The following is an 18,268-nucleotide window of genomic DNA, read 5'->3' as shown; positions in this document are numbered from 1 at the left end:
TAAGATCTTACTCTTCCTTCATCCTTGAATGGGTTACAACCGTATATAGATGAAGGGCAACCAAGTTTGTTCAACAAATGACCTTTACCTATTTCAGAAACTTATATATTCAAAAAAGGAATTCCTTGTATTGCCGATTATTATATTGTTTTGTGCCATGAGTCAGATGACCGTTAAGGCCCATGGGCCTCTTGTTTTTTAAGAAAAATATATTTTCCTAAGTTTAGATTTTAAGAAAATCAAATGGTATATTGATGATAAGGAATTGTGTACAGTTTAGTCTGAATTTGTTACAAAATAATGTCCTTGATGCAACAGATGGGGTAGGCTTAACTTGAATTTCTTTATAAAGAAGATCTAAAATTTCAAAATCAATACCATTCCCCATTCAATGGCATGGAAATTTGCTAATGTTAGGTACTCACTGTTTGGTCAGCCATTCATGGAATAGCCGAGAGAGCATTTTATCATGAGGTTGATGATGTCACAACCTAAAATATTCAGGGGTGTGATATTAGACTGTTTTGATATAAATAAAGAGTAAATGTTCAAATAAAAAACACAAAACTTTTTGTTAATTGCAGAAAATGTGAAGTGATGAGAGCTTGGTTAGAATTCCCAAGGCTGTCCTCTTGGGTACGGATCACATCCATTGGTTTGGGATCTTGTCTACAAGATCTGCGACGAAGACACAAGCCCAAGTCGGGACAGGACCACCTTAGGGAAGTTGAGGAGGCGTCCAGTGAGGCAGCCTTCTACCAACCTGTGTGTGCCAGTCTCATCCCAATCTCATCCAATACATTACAGGATTTATTAAGCGGAGAACATCCACCATTTACTTCGTAAGTATCAAGTTACTCTGCTTATCCACCATTTACCTTGTAAGTATCAAGTTACTATGGTAATTCACCATTTACCTCGTAAGTATTGAGTTACTCTGGTAATCCACCATTTACCTCGTAAGTATCAAGTTACTCTGGTAATCCACCATTTACCTCGTAAGTATCAAGTTAATCTGGTAATCCACCTTTTACCTCGTAAGTATAGAGTTACTCTGGTAATCCACCATTTACCTCGTAAGTATTGAGTTACTCTGGAAATCCATCTATTACCTCGTAAGTATTGAGTTACTCTGGTAATCCACCATTTACCTTGTAAATATTGAGTTACTCTCAGACCGGTATTCCACCATTTACCTTATAGGTATCAAGTTACTCTGTTAATCACCTTTTACCTCGTAAGTATCAAGTTACTCTGGAAATCCACCTTTTACTTCGTAAGTATCAAGTTACTCTGGTAATCCACCATTTACCTCGTAAGTACATGTATTGAGTTACTCTGGTGATCCACCATTTACCTTGTAAGGATCAAGTTACTCTGGTGATCCACCTTTTACCTCGTAAGTATCAAGTTACTCTGGAAATCCACCTTTTACCTCGTAAGTATCAATTTACTCTGGTAATCCACCATTTACCTCGTAAGTACATGTATTGAGTTACTCTGGTAATTCACCATTTACCTCGTAAGTATTAAATTACTCTGGTAATCCACCATTTACCTTGTAAGTATCAAGTTACTTTGGTAATCCACCATTTACCTCGTAAAAATCAAGTTACTCTGGTAATCCACCATTTACCTCGTAAAAATCAAGTTACTCTGGTAATCCACCTTTTACCTTGTAAGTATCAATTTACTCTGGTAATCCACCATTTACCTCGTAAGTATAGAGTTACTCTGGTAATCCACCATTTACCTCGTAAGTATCAAGTTTCTCTGGTAATCCACCATTTACCTCGTAAGTATTGAGTTACTCTGGTAATCCACCATTTACCTCGTAAGTACATGTATTGAGTTACTCTGGTAATCCTTCATTTACCTCGTAAGTATCAAGTTACTCTGGTAATCCACCATTTACCTCGTAAGTACATGTATTTAGTTACTCTGGTAATCCTTCATTTACCTCGTAAGTATCAAGTTACTCTGGTAATCCACCATTTACCTCGTAAGTATAGAGTTACTCTGGTAAGCCACCATTTACCTCGTAAGTATCAAGTTTCTCTAGTAATCCACCATTTACCTTGTAAGTATTGAGTTACTCTGGTAATCCACCATTTACCTCGTAAGTACATGTATTGAGTTACTCTGGTAATCCACCATTTACCTCGTAAGTATTGAGTTACTCTGGTAATCCACCATTTACCTCGTAGGTACATGTATTGAGTTACTCTGGTAACCCTTCATTTACCTCGTAAGTATCAAGTAACTCTTGTGATCCACCACATTACACCATAAATTCTTCCATTTTGATGCAAAATATAGATACTCCTTTAACATTTCATATGTTTATACTCTAACAGTAAATATGACGAAGCCCTGCCGGTCCTGCTTCTGTGGTTTGACAGCCTTGTGATGAATCCACTAATATTTATTATTTATAAATTTGTACATATCCTTACAGTAAATATGACGAAGCCCTGCCGGTCCTGCTTCTGTGGTTTGACAGCCTTGTGATGAATCCACTAATATTTATTATTTATAAATTTGTACATATCCTTACAGTAAATATGACGAAGCCCTGCCGGTCCTGCTTCTGTGGTTTGACAGCCTTGTGATGAATCCACTAATATTTATTATTTATAAATTTGTACATATCCTTACAGTAAATATGACGAAGCCCTGCCGGTCCTGCTTCTGTGGTTTGACAGCCTTGTGATGAATCCACTAATATTTATTATTTATAAATTTGTACATATCCTTACAGTAAATATGACGAAGCCCTGCCGGTCCTGCTTCTGTGGTTTGACAGCCTTGTGATGAATCCACTAATATTTATTATTTATAAATTTGTACATATCCTTACAGTAAATATGACGAAGCCCTGCCAGTCCTGCTGATGCGGTTTGACAGCTTTGTGTTGAATCCACTAATATTTATAAATTTGTACATATCTTTACAGTGAATATGACAAAGCCCTGCCGGTCCTGCTTCTGTGGTTTGACAGCCTTGTGATGAATCCACTAATATTTATTATTTATAAATTTCTATATATCCTTACAGTAAATATGACGAAGCCCTGCTGGTCCTGCTTCTGTGGTTTGACAGCCTTGTGATGAATCCACTAATATTTATTATTTATAAATTTGTACATATCCTTACAGTAAATATGACGAAGCCCTGCCGGTCCTGCTTCTGTGGTTTGACAGCCTTGTGATGAATCCACTAATATTTATTATTTATAAATTTGTACATATCCTTACAGTAAATATGACAAAGCCCTGCCGGTCCTGCTTCTGTGGTTTGACAGCCTTGTGATGAATCCACTAATATTTATTATTTATAAATTTGTATATATCCTTACAGTAAATATGACGAAGCCCTGCCGGTCCTGCTTCTGTGGTTTGACAGCCTTGTGATGAATCCACTAATATTTATTATTTATAAATTTGTATATATCCTTACAGTAAATATGACGAAGCCCTGCTGGTCCTGCTTCTGTGGTTTGACAGCCTTGTGATGAATCCACTAATATTTATTATTTATAAATTTGTATATATCCTTACAGTAAATATGACGAAGCCCTGCCGGTCCTGCTTCTGTGGTTTGACAGCCTTGTGATGAATCCACTAATATTTATTATTTATAAATTTGTACATATCCTTACAGTGAATATGACAAAGCTCTGCTGGTCCTGCTGATGCAGTTTGACAGCCTTGTGATGAATCCACTAATATTTATTATTTATAAATTTGTATATATCCTTACAGTAAATATGACGAAGCCCTGCCGGTCCTGCTACTGCGGTTTGACAGCCTTGTGATGTACGGTAGTGACCAATCATCAAGGGCCCTCTTCAGGCTGGGAGTGACCATTCTGAAAAAACTTCTCATCATGTCCTCTCACGTAAGCTCCTAATTGTTATATTTCTTAATACACCAAATTAATTCAATAACATATTTTGATTAGATAAAATCATTCAGAAGCTTATAACAAGAACAAGCAAATATTTACAGGTGCATTTAAATATTGTAGATCAGATCTGAAGGTTTCAGACAAATTATTATCAATAACATGTAATTTGTTTACTTTGAATATTGACCAATAACAAGTCTTTGAACTAGCTGCTGTGCTCTTGGTACGTACATCACAATTTAATAAAACTATGTTTAATTTGATCAAAATTGCAAAATTGTAAATGGTAAAGTGTTTAATTACTCTGAACTTTAAATCCCTCTTAGGAAAGCATTAAAGAAGTTGAGTATAGGTTCTTCAAGATTTGTTCCTTAATGTCTATTATCATTTTTAAATGAATTTTAGATTAAGAAGTTTCCAAAAAAAAAAAATGTTCTTGAAACTGGGTCCAAATCAATCTGGTATTCTACAAACTTACGAGTGCTTATTTTGGCATAATTGAATTTTGGAGCTAAATTGAATTTAACCACGAAAGCGCAATTCAATGAGGAATTCCTGTAATGTCAATAATTCCTTTTTTCCTCGACAAAACACAAAGATACAATAATATTTCAGGACGAAATCTTTGATAGGAAATGTGCTTTAAATAATATGTCACTGTTCCCCTAGACTTATTGTTACAGCTATCCTATAACTATTCTCTATTAATTACAGCTTTCCATTCTTGGTTGTAACTCTCCAGCGTTTGCAGCATTTAGCTTCCATCAAGGTAATTCTCTAACAAATTGATGATGTTGCTGTACTTAATGACAAACTGTACATCATCTACCTACCATTATTAAATTAGTTCATTAAAAATTTGAAAATCTGGTGACCTATTGCAATAGTCTTTTGTTTGTCGTTGTGCAACATCTGTCATGCTTCGTGCTTCTTCCCTTAAGATTTCCTTGTGAAAGCGATAACTTGAGTAAAAATAATTCGAGCTTAATGAAACTACCATTGGAAAGATTTCGGACAAGTTTGAAAATTAGTTTTATTCGACAGTAATTTACGGAGTTATTGCCCTTAACACTAATTATTATGATTAGACTTTGTGAACATAATAACTTGAGTAAATATGCACCAAACTTTGTATGTAGATTAACATTGGAAAGATCTCGGACGAATTCGAAAATCAGCTTGATTTGACTCTTAACTTAGTTTCAGAGTTATTTTATTGCCCTTTGCAATAATAATTATTGAATCTTGTGATCACGATAATGTGAGTTACTATGCACCAAGCTAAATGAAACTTTGTATGTAGACCTATTAAATCTATGTTCCTATTTCGTTAACAAAAGTTATCAGTTCGCTAATAAATGACATAACTAATTTGTATTAAATATCAGGTGACTGTTAAGGTCCATGGGTCTCTTGTTGTATTTACCTTAAACCTTACTTCATTTTGCAATTGAAGCTGCTTCTCTGATGAACTTTGTTGCTTGAAGTCTTTAGAGACCCCCCCTGCAGTGGCCGAATGGTTAAGATGTCCCGACAAATTACTACAAGCCGAATCCCATATAGGGCAGTTGCCAGGAACTGACTGCTGGTCGGTGGTTTTTCTCCGGGTACTCTGGCTTTCCTCCACCAACAAACCTGGCATGTCCTTACATGACCCTCGCTATATTAATAGGACAATAAACTAATACGCCTATAGTCAACCGAAATCTGTGGTTCCCTACCTTATAAGGATTAGTCAAATGAATTTCATATGACTAGAATTATAAAACTTTCAAACTATCCAAAAGAATTGAACTCTACTTTTCACATAAGAAGTGACACAGACTTGATGAATTATCAGTACGGGATGATTAGATACAGATTTTCTCTGTGTCCAAGAGGATTCAGCTCAAAATGGTTATATTGAACAAAATATTTCAGAACTTGTATCTTCTTTTTTTATTTGAAAGCATTTAGAATATTTTTTTTTCTGTACCAACAGATGATGATACCGAGCCTTCAGAAGCCAAGAGAGCTAGACTAGAGGATGATGGATCACAGCCTACACTATCAGAGGTAGGTTAAATCATTAAATCACAATCTAGATATTAATTATCTGCACCCAGGCCAAAGAAATATACATGATGATTTTATACCCCACCATGACCTTGTGGAGTTAATAGTGTGTTAACATCAAAACCCATACAAGTTTGTTATATGGCAATGTATAGCATGTGTCGTGTCTTACTCATGTATTCCTACATTTCAATTGATTATGGCACTATAGAGTATATTTCGTATTTCCATCTTACAGAGTTATCTGCCCTTGCAGGTAGGTATTGATTGTGACATGATGCGTTTGCGAGCGTAACATCATAAAAAAAACAATGTGAATTCTGCTCACAAAATAATGACGTAACAATCGATACCTACCAGAAAGGGAGCTAACTCTGTAATATGCAAAGGCAGAATAGCTACAAAATGTTAGAGATGTACACAAAAAACTTATAAAGTTGTCAGTTTTAAGGAAGCTATTTCTTACACAACCAGTAAATTATTTATTTGCCATTTTGATAATTAAGCAGTACAATATTTACACTATCACCTTCTGCACATCTCGTATCACATCTGATAGGTAATAAGCAAAGATACAAAAAGTGTATCAGTTATTTTCACAAAAACAAAGGTTGAAGATGGTCTTGGGCCTGCATAGCTTGCTTGGATGAAAGGCTAATAGTTTGTTCAAATGAATGACCTTGACTGTCACCCAGTCACTGGAGTCAAATAGCCTAAAATCGTTTAATGGCTTCTTGAAAATAACAAAGAGACTTTGATATTAGGTCCGTACAATGCTTGGACAAAATGCAAACATTTTTGTAAGAGGTCAAGAGTCCTGATACTTTGGCTGACCATATATCATACTATGCATTTATGGCCCCGATGGCAGTGTGATATGAAGGTTTGTTTATGCGAAGGTGTAATATTCCCTGAGGGCTTGCCTGAGGGAAATGTTACATCTGAGGGTAAATAAACCTTCATATCACGCTGTCAAATTGTTTATTATACCGAAAATTCGCCATTAGCTTCCCTGGTGGAAAATATTACTCAAATTCATGATGAGTAAAAATTATCGCTTTACTCTTTGTCCATTATTGTTATACAATAGAATGGGAGGATAACTCTGTGTGAAAGATGGACAGTCACCATTTTGGCAAGCGCCCAGGACAATAGTTTATTTGTTTCCCCCAGGGAAAGACAATGTTTTATTTCCCTGTCATGTGATGTGTTTCAACTAATCACTTGCACTGTTATCAACATGAGCTATAATAATAGGTTTAAAGCATCCGTTGTTGGAATAAATGACATTGACCTTGATATACTGTGCATGGGATTTTATAAGTAGATGACAAATGGCTTAATTTGTTTCTGATTCCAAGTTGATGATTATTTTCAGAGACAGATAACACTTGCCATGCTGTACATATGTTACGTACTGGTAAAGACTAACTATATGAAGACTGTTAGAGATGATGACCCATCATTACAAGTTGTCATTGAATCTATGTACCGGGCCATAGAGCTGGGCTATCTGAGGCCGGTGTACCCTAGGACTGAGGATGACCCGCTGGAATTTGATGACTATGTCTGGTTACATGAGATGGAGGTTGAACTGACTACATCCTACCTTTATCAAAGTGGACGTAGTAGTAAGGTTGAGCAGTGTTATGTGGACAGACTGCTGAGTCGTGGACTCGGCTTCTATAACTCGGTGGTGCCGATTGGCCTGTTACACACCTTATGTATGTCAAACAGCGGATCAGAGCTGGAAGATACCATCGTCAAGATCTGTCTGGAGGCCGTCTGTACTTCTGTTACACCCTTCAAGGGAAAGAATCCAGGTAAATGGGTCTAAACCAGGTACCATGTGATACCTGAAAATGTTTGTGCGGGACTATAGTTTCTATTGGTGATGGAATGACGACAAAAGATAGTATCTCACACTAACTTCATTTCAGTGGGAAGATTACAAATAGTTACGTACCATCACCACTGGAGATACTAGTCCCGCACAAACATTATCGGGTATCACATGGTACATGAATTAGTCCTGTAATAATCAGATTAAAGTTTGATGTGGATTGATGTAGCACACTTACTGTTAATATGACATATTGTCACAGATATATATCACTGAGGCATATTGTAATGTCATTTTACCTTCATGACATAGCTTTAGGCAATTGGTAAATAGAACGTAGGAAAAGAAACATAAATTGTCTTTAGCATAACTTACTAGGGATATATATCAGGCTATGTGTTACCAATTTATAGAGGACTTATTTTTACAATTAGTTTCATTTATGATCTAATTAATCAATTACGAAATATGTGTATTAATGATTGATTTGTAGTAAAAAAATGTTTTGTCACATTGTTATAAAATGAAACTCAATTACCTTTTTTCTTCTTTTATATAAGAAAATTTCCTGAGTATTCATGAAGAAAACTGGACTGAAGTTCTATGCCTGGCATACAAAGTTTTCTTCTGTGAGAACTCACAGGTAGAAGCTGAAAAGGTCAGTATTTGTAATACTATACTAAAACCTGACAATAAAATCCATCTAAGGGTTAAAATGAAAATACTCTTTATAGCCATGTGGTCACTAAACACTGGTCAAAATGTGATAATACTGGTCTTTTTTAACCTCCCAATATTGGTCTGTATTTGGATTTCCCTATGGCAGGTTGAAAGTGAGTACATTTGGAAGCTTTATCAATTTTGAGATACCCATGATAAGGTTTAATAAAATCTAACATGGGTCTGTCAAGTTGACAGGGATAAATCAGAAGAAGTGAAAGATTTTGGCTGGTACCCCGAGACTTGCCGAGGACTGATGGCCAAAATCTGGCACAAGGGCTGAGATATCTCTGTCCACTTTGCAGATCCAGGTTTGATTCTTTTTCTCTTATACTTAATAGAAAAAATATGAAAATCTCAATGTTTTTCAGCTTTTTTATTATGCCATTATTACAAAATTTATCACAACATAGACAACGCATGCCATGGTTACGTTGCATGTATTGATGATGTCACTTAATTGTGAGCTTATGTGAGCTATCTGTCTTACACCCCCCTGTGTATTAAAGATAGAGTTGTTTTTCCCTAGCATCCATGGGATTAATAAAATCTTACATGGGTCTGTCAAGTGGACAGGGATATCTCAACCTGAGTAAAAAAGTATCTTTCACAAAGGTTGAGATATCCCTGTCCACCTGACTAACCCATGTAAGATTATTTTTCTCCCATACGTTACCGAAAAATGGTGAAAATTCAGTCGACATGAAGTCACTGTGCATAAAAATGGTCGCCGCAGGTAATGATGACATCACTGTCTAGCGCGTATGAGATGTCTTTTCCCTATCCCGGTAAAAGGCCGAGTTATCTTTTCCCTAGCTACTGCGGGATAACCCTGTGAAGTATGGAAGAAATCGCTGTGAAGTATGGGAGAAACTTTGAGGGTACAAACATGGACTTTCTTATATGATCAAGTTTTACATACTGGTGTACTTGCCTTATGTTTCTAATAGGACCTAATTATACATGTATATATCATACTTCTGCTTATCCTCTTATAGTATAACAGCTGTATAATTTTGTCAGTACATTGAGGGTACATCATAGGGTTTCATTATACATAGATATCAACTTTATCATAGGATCTTGTCTAATATGTTTCTATTGTGTTTCAGATGATTGCCCACTTTTCCAAACTCCATGACAGCTTCTTTGCACACATGGCCTATGATGCCTTTGAAAACCATATCTTCAATGACCGTTGGGGTAAGGATGACTTGAACATATCTTCATACCCAATCCAGTTTGTTCTGTGCTTCATAAGGCAGAGTTTGAAACATGACTGGAAGCCATTCCTGAACCAGTATAAGGTTGAGAGTATCGGCAGTTTGCTAGCCATGATAGGGTTGGAGGAGCCTGGGAAGGTCACCTATCATTTGCTTGAAGACTGGAGATCAGTTTCAGAATACTTCAATGAGACTGAAGTGGAAAAGTTTCTGGACATCATGAATAAATTTGTGAAGAACTCTACAAACAAACCACTTGATGGTCATTTTCAATTTGTGTTGGATCACATGGAGCGCACAGACACGATGCACAAACCACCTAGCTGCTATATCTTAAAAGTTCTCAACACTGATGCACTGCAACAGAAAGCTCTGGAAAATGTCATGTGGAACTATAAAAGCTACACAGCTGATGCCTTGCTGTGGATAGCCAAATATTGGCATGAAACTATTGAATCACCAAGGCTACCGGAGATGATCTTCTGTCGCCATGTGTTCCATCTCTTACAACTTGCCTTTTACAAGATCAGAGAACAGATCAGAAAAAAAGGCACGTCTGCTACGGAGAAGGACCAGTGTATTGAACAAGTGAAGTGGTTCTTTAATGTAATAGCAGGGGAAGGAACTCCAAAGCAAGCCAAAGGGAACCAGTTTGATGTGTTTCTCAGAGAACTGGACGAAACATACTCCAGCATGCCAATGTTTCTTCTATCTTTCTTTGAAACAATATGTCTTGCAGTGGATCTGCAGATCAAAGCAACGAAGAAACTAGGACAAAAGGTTATGATGCAGTTGCAGTCTGAATTCATATCAAAAATTGAATCTGCCAACACCATTCCAGAGTATGATGAAATCCTCAAAAGACTGTCAGAGGCCCAGAGATCTTGCTATTTCAATGGAATCTGTAAAAGTCTGAATGATTTCAGACTCCACGTCACGGTGCCAATTCGACTGCACCATTCAACAAAGGGAGATTTCATGTCACATATGGACAAACACTACTCCAATCTTTTTTACCTGGTTTAACTGCAGGTTAGTGCTTGTGGTTAGTGCTTTCACAAGCACATTAAGAATTTAGCCTAGATTTCTAGTGTGAAAAGAGCTGATTACTGCTAAAATATGCATGTTAGTAAGAAACATGACATCCGTCCATCATGTTTTGTGGAATTGACTCATTTTCAGTTTTTGCATGGAAATGTCTTCCTTTCTTTGTTTTTGATTGTCAGGAAGATCCATAGCCATTGATCATGTCTTCGATTTTCATGCATAATGTAAATTAGGAAATTGATTATTTATGTCCAAGTTGCAAAACTATCCGCAGATTCGATCAAACTGGACTGCCATTTAACTGAATCTTGATCAGAGACAACCAAATTGAAAGATTGCCATGTTCTTAAAATCTGTGGATGAGTCAGGGTTGTCTATTAAAAACTCTTCTATTATGTTTCTTGATCAGAATGTTACAATCAAATATTTTATGTTATAGCCGCAGAGACTTTGTCAAATGTTTCTTTAGTGTAGAGTGCCTTTAGTAAAATTTAGTAACAAAAGAAATAGATGATGGATAATGTTACTATAGTTACTTATATGTATATAAAACCATTATCCGCTATTGCTTAGAAGTTTATTACAGAAAATTGCAATATCTCTCGAATCTTAAGATACTATATCGATAGCATCCCTATGATATACATGTACATTTGAGCTGTTTCACTTTTGTGAATTTAATAGTACATGACATATTGATGACCAGCCCTTGTTGGTAGATCAATTGTTGGAAATGCTTCATCAAGTAGATCTTATAAAGTACTGACGCAATATTTCTAAAAACTATGTAGTTGGGCTAATAGCGCTCTTCTGGATGTAGTGAAGTTAGAGTTATGCCCCTTAGTGTAGATGCTGTGCTTCCCTTACATGTTTTGTTAAGTTTCTATAAAATATATCTCCTATGATTTGCCTATTTCTGTAAAAGGCTGGCAGCCATTTTGGAATAATATTACTGAAGCTAGGGATATTTCTCAAATTTAAAGATGCTCCATCTTTGACAGAGCATAAATGATACTCATCATTTGAACAATAACTTGTCATTCCTTATAGGGCATTTAGTCCTCTAACCCTGTCTATATTATAAGGGTTATTTTACTTCATATATATTGGGCAAAAAAAATTTATAATGACAATATAGGCAGGTTTAAATAGCAGACTATATAGGGCATATAGTGCCATGGAGTATTTTTGGGACACAATTAATTATTTTTAATATTTTGTATCTTGAAGTAAAATAAGAAGCTTAAACTTTTCAATGGTGGTAATGGTGTAAAGAAAGTTTTGTAGCCAAAGAAAAATACCAATTCATCTGCCCTTGTTTTTGATAGAGAGAAAAAAGAACATTTGTCAGCAGTGGAGCATCTATAAACAAATTATTGTATTAAGATCTCTGCTAGTGTATTGGGATTTTTTCCAATGGTCATTACACAGAATCTGTACATAAATCAGAGTTTGATAGTTCAAAAGTGCATCAAATACAAGTGATAATGTTCTATGTATGTATTCTACAATTAAAACATTTGACTGATCTAGAACTGTAAAGGACAACTGTATAGATTTATATGTAAGTATATGTGTTACACAACTGTGTATAGATTTATATGTAAGTGTATGTGTAACACAACTGTGTATAGATTTATATGTAAGTATATGTGTTACACAACTGTGTATAGATTTATATGTAAGTGTATGTGTTACACAACTGTGTATAGATTTATATGTGTTACACAACTGTGTATAGATTTATATGTAAGTGTATGTGTTACACAACTGTGTATAGATTTATATGTAAGTATATGTGTTACACAACTGTGTATAGATTTATATGTAAGTGTATGTGTTACACAACTGTGTATAGATTTATATGTAAGTGTATGTGTTACAATGTGTTACACAACTGTGTATAGATTTATATGTAAGTGTATGTGTTACACAACTGTGTATAGATTTATATGTATGTAATATATGTGTTTACACAACTGTGTATAGATTTATATGTATTGTTACACAACTGTGTATAGATTATATGTAAGTTATGTGTTACACAACTGTGTATAGATTTATATGTAAGTATGTGTTACACAACTGTGTATAGATTTAGTAAGTGTATGTGTTACACAACTGTGTATAGATTTATATGTAAGTGTATGTGTTACACAACTGTGTATAGATTTATATGTAAGTGTATGTGTTACACAACTGTGTATAGATTTATATGTAAGTATATGTGTTACACAACTGTGTATAGATTTATATGTAAGTGTATGTGTTACACAACTGTGTATAGATTTATATGTAAGTGTATGTGTTACACAACTGTGTATAGATTTATATGTAAGTGTATGTGTTACACAACTGTGTATAGATTTATATGTAAGTGTATGTGTTACACAACTGTGTATAGATTTATATGTAAGTGTATGTGTTACACAACTGTGTATAGATTTATATGTAAGTGTAGTATGTGTTACACAACTGTGTATAGATTTATATGTAAGTGTATGTGTTACACAACTGTGTATAGATTTATATGTAAGTGTATGTGTTACACAACTGTGTATAGATTTATATGTAAGTGTATGTGTTACACAACTGTGTATAGATTTATATGTAAGTGTATGTGTTACACAATGTGTATAGATTTATATGTAGTGTATGTGTTACACAATGTGTATAGATTTATATGTAGTTATGTGTTACACAACTGTGTATAGATTTATATGTAAGTGTATGTGTTACACAACTGTGTATAGATTTATATGTAAGTGTATGTGTTACACAACTGTGTATAGATTTATATGTAAGTGTATGTGTTACAAACTGTGTATAGATTTATATGTAAGTGTATGTGTTACACAACTGTGTATAGATTTATATGTAAGTGTATGTGTTACACAACTGTGTATAGATTTATATGTAAGTGTATGTGTTACACAACTGTGTATAGATTTATATGTAAGTGTATGTGTTACACAACTGTGTATAGATTTATATGTAAGTGTATGTGTTACACAACTGTGTATAGATTTATATGTAAGTGTATGTGTTACACAACTGTGTATAGATTTATATGTAAGTGTATGTGTTACACAACTGTGTATAGATTTATATGTAAGTGTATGTGTTACACAACTGTGTATAGATTTATATGTAAGTGTATGTGTTACACAACTGTGTATAGATTTATATGTAAGTGTATGTGTTACACAACTGTGTATAGATTTATATGTAAGTGTATGTGTTACACAACTGTGTATAGATTTATATGTAAGTGTATGTGTTACACAACTGTGTATAGATTTATATGTAAGTGTATGTGTTACACAACTGTGTATAGATTTATATGTAAGTGTATGTGTTACACAACTGTGTATAGATTTATATGTAAGTGTATGTGTTACACAACTGTGTATAGATTTATATGTAAGTGTATACACAACTGTGTATAGATTTATATGTAAGTGTAAGTATGTGTTACACAACTGTGTATAGATTTATATGTAAGTGTATGTGTTACACAACTGTGTATAGATTTATATGTAAGTGTATGTGTTACACAACTGTGTATAGATTTATATGTAAGTGTATGTGTTACACAACTGTGTATAGATTTATATGTAAGTGCATGTGTTACACAACTGTGTATAGATTTATATGTAAGTATATGTGTTACACAACTGTGTATAGATTTATATGTAAGTGTATGTGTTACACAACTGTGTATAGATTTATATGTAAGTATATGTGTTACACAACTGTGTATAGATTTATATGTAAGTGTATGTGTTACACATCTGTGTATAGATTTATATGTAAGTATATGTGTTACACAACCAGTAAGCACTGGTTGTGTTACAAACATCCTTACATTAACCATACTTCCCACATTAAATAGTCCTTAAAGTAGTTGTTCTTTATAGCAATCTCATAAAATATCAAAATGAAAAATAGACTGAAAAAATGTGTAAAAGTTAACATTTATCATCGCCTTTGGGTTGTTTTTTTTGCTTGTTGTGTGGGTAAATTTTTGAAGTTTTGTTTTCTTAATTTTTAGGTCACTTGACCACAGGTCATGGTGACCTATTGTGATAGTCTTTTGTCCGTCGTCTGCCGCGCGACGTTTTTAAACATTTCCTTGTGAACAAGATAACTTCAGTAAATATTCACCAAGCTTAATGAAACTTTACATTTGAATGATCTCGGACGAGTTCGACAATCGGCTTGATTTGAAGGTAAATTATGGAGATATTGCCCTTTGCACTTAAAATATTATTGGACCTAATGAACATGATAACTTCAATACATATGCACTGAGCTTAATCAAATTTTGTATTTAGGTAGAAAATCGTCCTGATTCGACTTTCATTTACGGAGTTATTGCCCATTACACTAATAAATATTATTGCACATTGTGAACACGATACCTTTAGTAAGTATGCACCTAGTTTAATGAATCTTTGTATGCAGACTAACAATAAATAGATCTACGACGAGTTAAAAAATCGATATGATTCGATCTTAACTTATGGAGTTATTGCCCCTTGCAATAATAATTATTGAACCTTGTGAACCCGATTACTTTAGCACATATAAACCGATCTTATCGAAATTTTGTCTGTTGACTAACATTAGAAATATCTCGAATGAGTTCGAAAATCAGCTGACTAACATTAGAAATTTCTCGGATGAGTTCGAAAATCAGCTTGATTCAAAGATTTTTTTTTTTTTGATTTTTTTTTGATAGGTAACTTGTGGATTTTTTTTTTTATAATTTTTTGATTTTTTCAAATTTTGTACATGTTTATAACATTAACAACGAGACAACACCCACACATCACACTATACACACAAACACACACACACTCACACATACAACTCACATACCCTAATACATACATACACCCTCACACTTTCTTACTAGAATATTTAAATTATACATTATGTGTTTATTATAATTACATATAAAATTTTTTTTTTTTTTTTTTATTTTCATTCCTTCCACACACACTTTTATTCAGGGGGGAGACAAGATGTTGCATTTACAGGAGAGAAGTTAGGAAAGGAAAGAACAGTCAGAAACGGGATGGGTGGGAGGGGAAAAGGAGATAGGAAAGGGATGGGTTGGAGGGTAAGAAGTGGGGAGAGGTGGGGAACATATGTTGCCAATAATGAAATGGAATAATTAGCAAGAGATTATTCATTAAAGAATTATACTTATATATTGAATAAATGTGACAATAATCTGGAACAGACACCAGTGTACCAGTATCATATACTTGTACTGTACGTAAATCATATATAATAAGAAATATCAATGTAAGTACTGGTGTAAATAGTAACAGCTAATGAAATAATGTTTGCAAGTATAATTATTGACTGCTAACAACGAAGGAAGAAAGGGGAAAAAGGAAGATCTACCAATGTCAGGTATCATCAGACAATGTCTAATTAAGGTCTAATGTAATTAAGTTTTGCCATGTCCTCCATTCCATTGTAAATTTGTCAACACTTTGTTCACCTTTACCACAAGCAATAATTTTTTGAACTTTATGGTAATCTTTTATTGAGTTAATTAATGTTGAAATATTTAGAGTTTTATGTAAACATTTAGTTTTGTATATATATTGTTTAATAAACAAAGAAACTTCATTATCAATTCTGGTATTAATACCATTCTAATTAATAAAACCAAATAGCAAAGCCTCCTTATTTAAAGCAAATGGAATACTGAGAGCAGATAGCAAATTCTCAAATCTTATCAAAAAATCTTGAACTTCCCTACATTCCCATAGAAGCTTGATTCAAAGATAATTTACAGAGTTATTGCCCTTTACACTGATAATTACTATTGGACCTTTTGAACACGATAACTTTAGTAAATATAAACCAAGCTTAGTGAAACTTTTTGTGTAGACTAACATTGGAACAATCTTGGACAAGTTTGAAAATCAGCATGATTCAACGGAATTTTACAGAGTTATTGCCCTTTTTACTTATAATTACTATTGGACCTTGTGAATGCAATAACTTAAGTTAATATGAGCCGAACTAATAAATCTTTGTGTGAAGACTAACATTGAAACCATTCAGACGAGTTAAAAAAACCAGAATGATTCGCATATAATTTATGGAGTTGTTGCCCTTTACACTAACTATTATTATTGGACCTTGTGAACAGGATAACTTATGAAGTAAATATGAACCGAGCTTAATGAAACTTTGTATGTAGACTAACATTGTAAAGATCTTGGACGAGTTTGAAAAATTGACTTGATTTGACTGTATACTAAGGAGTTATTGTCCTTTGCATTGATAATTATTATAGGACCTTGTGAATACAATAACTTGAATAAATATGCTTTCAGCTTCATGAAGCTTTGTATTTAGATTAAAATTGGAAAGATCTCGGAAAACTTTGAAAAACGATCTGATAAGATCATAATTAAACTTACAAAGATATTGCCCTTTGCAATTATAATAATTGAATCTTGTGAACATGAAAACTTGAATAAATATGCACTCAGCTTCATGAAACTTTGTATTTAGACTAAAATTGGAAAGATTTCTGACAAGTTCAAAAATCAACTTGAGGAGATTGTAACTTACAAAGTTTTTTCCCTTTGCAATTGTAATTATTGAATCTTGTGAACATGATAACTTGAGTAAATATGCACCAAGCTTAATGAAACTTTGTATGTAGACCTATTAGATGTATTTTCCTATTTCGTGAACAAAAGACATCAGTTGGCTAGTAAATTGCATAACTAATTTGTATCAAATATCAGGTGAATGTTTAGGCCCAGTTATGTTTGGTTTGCTCTTCATAATTCAGAAAATTGTCGGAATTATATTGAGTGTATATAAGCGAACAGAAGAAAAAGATGTGATGATTTTATACTTTTAAATATCTGTCAAACTATTGAAGTATTATCTTTACTACTGTATAGCATTAAATTAGATCTGATAGTTACACCAGATCGGCTTAGTACTGGATACTGTGGCATACACGGTATGTTACATTGTAAGGTTTAGATGAGGCAACAATTGATAACATGTTGTATGATTGATTACCATCATGATCTATCAGAGTTACTTCCCTTTATTTCACCCGCCACAGAGTAAAACGAAGGGAAGTAACTCTACTATATCCGAATGATGGTAAGCAACTAATGTCATTTCATGTGTGGTTGAGAATGCAAAAAGCAGAGTGTAACCACTGAAAGGTCAGACCAATATTTTGAATTTGTTAATTGCAGATTTATACCCATATATATGTTAAAACAATTAAAAAAAAACATGTATTTACTAATGACTGATATTTTCTGTTTTGTTATTAATTGACATTAATTAATAATTAAAGGCCCAACTCCTTTTCGGAGCAAAATTTAAAGTGAACAGTCGGGCAAGAATGGCTAAAGTCGGTAAAAATGGTGTTAATGTATCCAGTATAATTTCTTATGAAATGGAAAAA

At 33.9% G+C, this 18,268-nt stretch overlaps 1 protein-coding gene across 1 annotated transcript in view; it reads left to right on the top strand.

Moving 5' to 3' along the window:
- The window catches only part of LOC138325886 (uncharacterized), a 37,424-nt gene extending 24,957 nt beyond the window's left edge, over positions 1-12,467 (top strand). Inside the window, exons 9-15 of the mRNA XM_069271864.1 lie at positions 585-842; positions 3,765-3,900; positions 4,624-4,678; positions 5,891-5,964; positions 7,343-7,787; positions 8,368-8,465; positions 9,640-12,467. Of these exons, the coding sequence (XP_069127965.1) occupies positions 585-842; positions 3,765-3,900; positions 4,624-4,678; positions 5,891-5,964; positions 7,343-7,787; positions 8,368-8,465; positions 9,640-10,776 (2,203 nt within the window). The 3' untranslated portion in view covers positions 10,777-12,467. The remainder of the gene's footprint in view (positions 1-584; positions 843-3,764; positions 3,901-4,623; positions 4,679-5,890; positions 5,965-7,342; positions 7,788-8,367; positions 8,466-9,639) is intronic.
- Positions 12,468-18,268: the final 5,801 nt, after the last annotated feature.

Source organism: Argopecten irradians, chromosome 6 (genome assembly GCF_041381155.1).
Source record: "Argopecten irradians isolate NY chromosome 6, Ai_NY, whole genome shotgun sequence".
NCBI classification, from domain to species: Eukaryota; Metazoa; Mollusca; class Bivalvia; order Pectinida; family Pectinidae; genus Argopecten; species Argopecten irradians.
This window is presented reverse-complemented; position numbering and strand designations above follow the sequence as displayed.